The following is a 2,579-nucleotide window of genomic DNA, read 5'->3' on the forward strand; positions in this document are numbered from 1 at the left end:
GGGAAAGAGAGCCAGACAGTCAAGATGAGACTACTGCTGATGTTAGGCCAGACAAAGCTGTAGCTGAGATGAGTACAACAGAAGTGCAAGAACGTAGAACTGAAATTCCAGACAGTGTGGCTCAGAGAGACTCTGCTCAGCCCACCTCGGATGCTTCTGAAGCATCATTACCACATGAGGCAGGGACGGAATTGACAAAAGTAAGCTCATCTGAACAGGCTATAGAGAAACCAAGCCAAACTGAGTCTCCGATAGCGCCCATTAAAACCACACATGACAGACCCAAAGTGATCAAAAAACACTATTTCCAAGAACAGGTGTCTGCAATGTCGACAGATGGCATGGACAGTGCACCGAAGAGCTTGGATAAAAAGTCTGTTAAGAAAGACAAAATCCGCAAGAAGCCTAAAAAGCACATTATACAGGCATATGTACCGATCAGTCCAGAGCAGCATGAAGACACATCTGTCACAGCAGCAGAGGAGCCAAAGATTGGAGTTACTCAAACAAGTATCCAGAGGGAAAGAGAGCCAGACAGTCAAGATGAGACTACTGCTGATGTTAGGCCAGACAAAGCTATAGCTGAGATGAGTACAACAGAAGTGCAAGAACGTAGAACTGAAATTCCAGACAGTGTGGCTCAGAGAGACTCTGCTCAGCCCACCTCGGATGCTTCTAATGCACTCCACCCATGTGAGACAGAACTTATAGAGACAGCCTTCTCTGAGCAAGTCATAGGAAAACCTGGCCAAACTAAAACTGAGACAGGGTTCTTGAAAACCACACTAGAAAGAGCTACAGAAGATAAGGAACATGGGGTCCAAAAAGAGCACCCTGTCACAACAACAAAAGAGATAAAGATAGATGTAGTTCAAACCCAGAGTGAAAGAGAGCCAGAGAACAAAGATAAGACCGTGGCTGTAGCTGCAACAAGAACAGAATTGCAACAAATCAGCACTGAAATCCAAGAGGATGTAAAACATAGTGAGTCCACTCAGCCCACCTCTGTTGCAGAGCAGCCAAGCAAAACTGTGATCGAGCTAGGCTTTTTGAAAACCACAGTGAAAACACCTGAAGAGATCAAGGATCACAAAGTGGAAGAAGAGCATGCTGAGGTGTCTACAAAAGACTTTAAAGATGCACCCCAGAGTCTAGATGACAAGTCGGTTGAGGTGGAGAACATCTGCCAAGGGGATGACATGCTCATTTTGGAACCAAGTACGGAGGTCACTGTAAAGGAGCATGAAATCACATGTTTTTCAGCAGCAGGGGCACCAGGGTTTGATGTAGACCAAACAAGTATCCTGTGGAAAACAGACCTGACTTCTGCCAGTGAACGCCCAGAAAAGGCTGCATTAGAGATGACCATGGTGGAAGTGAAACTCGATCAACATGGTCATCAAGAACAGCAGGATAAACTGTCAGCACATGAAATGGATGATCAAGCCAAGGTCCTCAATGAAAAGTTTATCACAGTGGAGAAAATCCCCAAGGAAGCTAATGTGCATACTTTAGATGTCTCTGTCCTGATAGCGAAGGAACCAGCGACAGAAATATCTCAAACAAGTATGGAGTATGAAAAGATGCCAGAAAGCAAAGATAAGACTACAACTGACCATGAGAAGGCAGCAGTTAAGATAAAAGATGAAACGCAACAAGTTCAGTCTGGAAGTCAAGAGGATGTGCCTCAGAGTGACTCTGCTCAACCAGTATCTGCTGTCTGTGCAGCAGTGCAGCCTTCTGAGTCAAAGACAGAATCTGTCCGAGTTACACCAAGCCAAAGGGACACTCAGTTTGAACTCTTCAAAACCACACTGGAAAGACTAGAAGAGGTCAAGGATCCCAGTGTCCAAGAAGAACAGGCTAACATGCTGACGCATGAAATGCATGGCGTACCCGGGAGCCAAGATGCCAAACCGGTTGAAAGGAAAGAACTTGACTTGAGTGTACAAGAAGAAAAAGGTGTCACAACAGAAAAGGAACTAAGCATGGAATCAACTATCGAGCTGGAGACAGTTAAAGTAAGTGAGGATATGACTGCTACGGATGGTCAGCCTGACAAAGCTACAGTAAAGATGGCCAGGGTAGAAGTACAAGAGACCCGTGCTGAATCCCTGTCTGGACTTAGTGTGGCTGCTATAGCCGACATGGACAGACACAAAACAGATGCAACAGAAAAGAAAGAGGAGCCAAAGGAGGAGAAGAAGAGGGAAATGACAGCCAGAGTAGAGCTACGAAAGCCCCCAATGACAGCCACCACAGGTGAAGAGAAGCCCCAGGGCTTTGATTTGCCACAGGTGAGACATGAAGGACACCAACCTGCTTTCTGACAGTAAAAAAAAAAAAATCTTCAGTATCATCTCTGTGGGAGGAGCTGACTTAGTTTGTATTTCATTATTAATTAACTGCCATTACATGCCAACTATTTCAAGTTTGTATTTCAAATACATTCGTAATAGAACTTAGTCACCAATGGGTTAATGTCCATAATATGTGTAGTATTTAAAACCTTTTCTGAAGGAACCAAATGTATCTCCACATGTTCCCCCCCTCCACAGTATGTCTGTATATCTTATTTT

The 2,579-nt window shown here is 44.6% G+C and overlaps 1 protein-coding gene across 1 annotated transcript in view; it reads left to right on the top strand.

The window, feature by feature from the left end:
• Window positions 1-2,579, top strand: part of LOC109966618 (uncharacterized) — a 44,254-nt gene that overhangs the window by 23,306 nt on the left and 18,369 nt on the right. The window contains exon 29 of the mRNA XM_020611573.1: window positions 1-2,297. Coding sequence (XP_020467229.1) covers window positions 1-2,297 — 2,297 coding nt within the window. The remainder of the gene's footprint in view (window positions 2,298-2,579) is intronic.

The sequence above is a fragment of the Monopterus albus genome, unplaced genomic scaffold (genome assembly GCF_001952655.1).
Source record: "Monopterus albus unplaced genomic scaffold, M_albus_1.0 scaffold115.1, whole genome shotgun sequence".
Taxonomy (NCBI): Eukaryota; Metazoa; Chordata; class Actinopteri; order Synbranchiformes; family Synbranchidae; genus Monopterus; species Monopterus albus.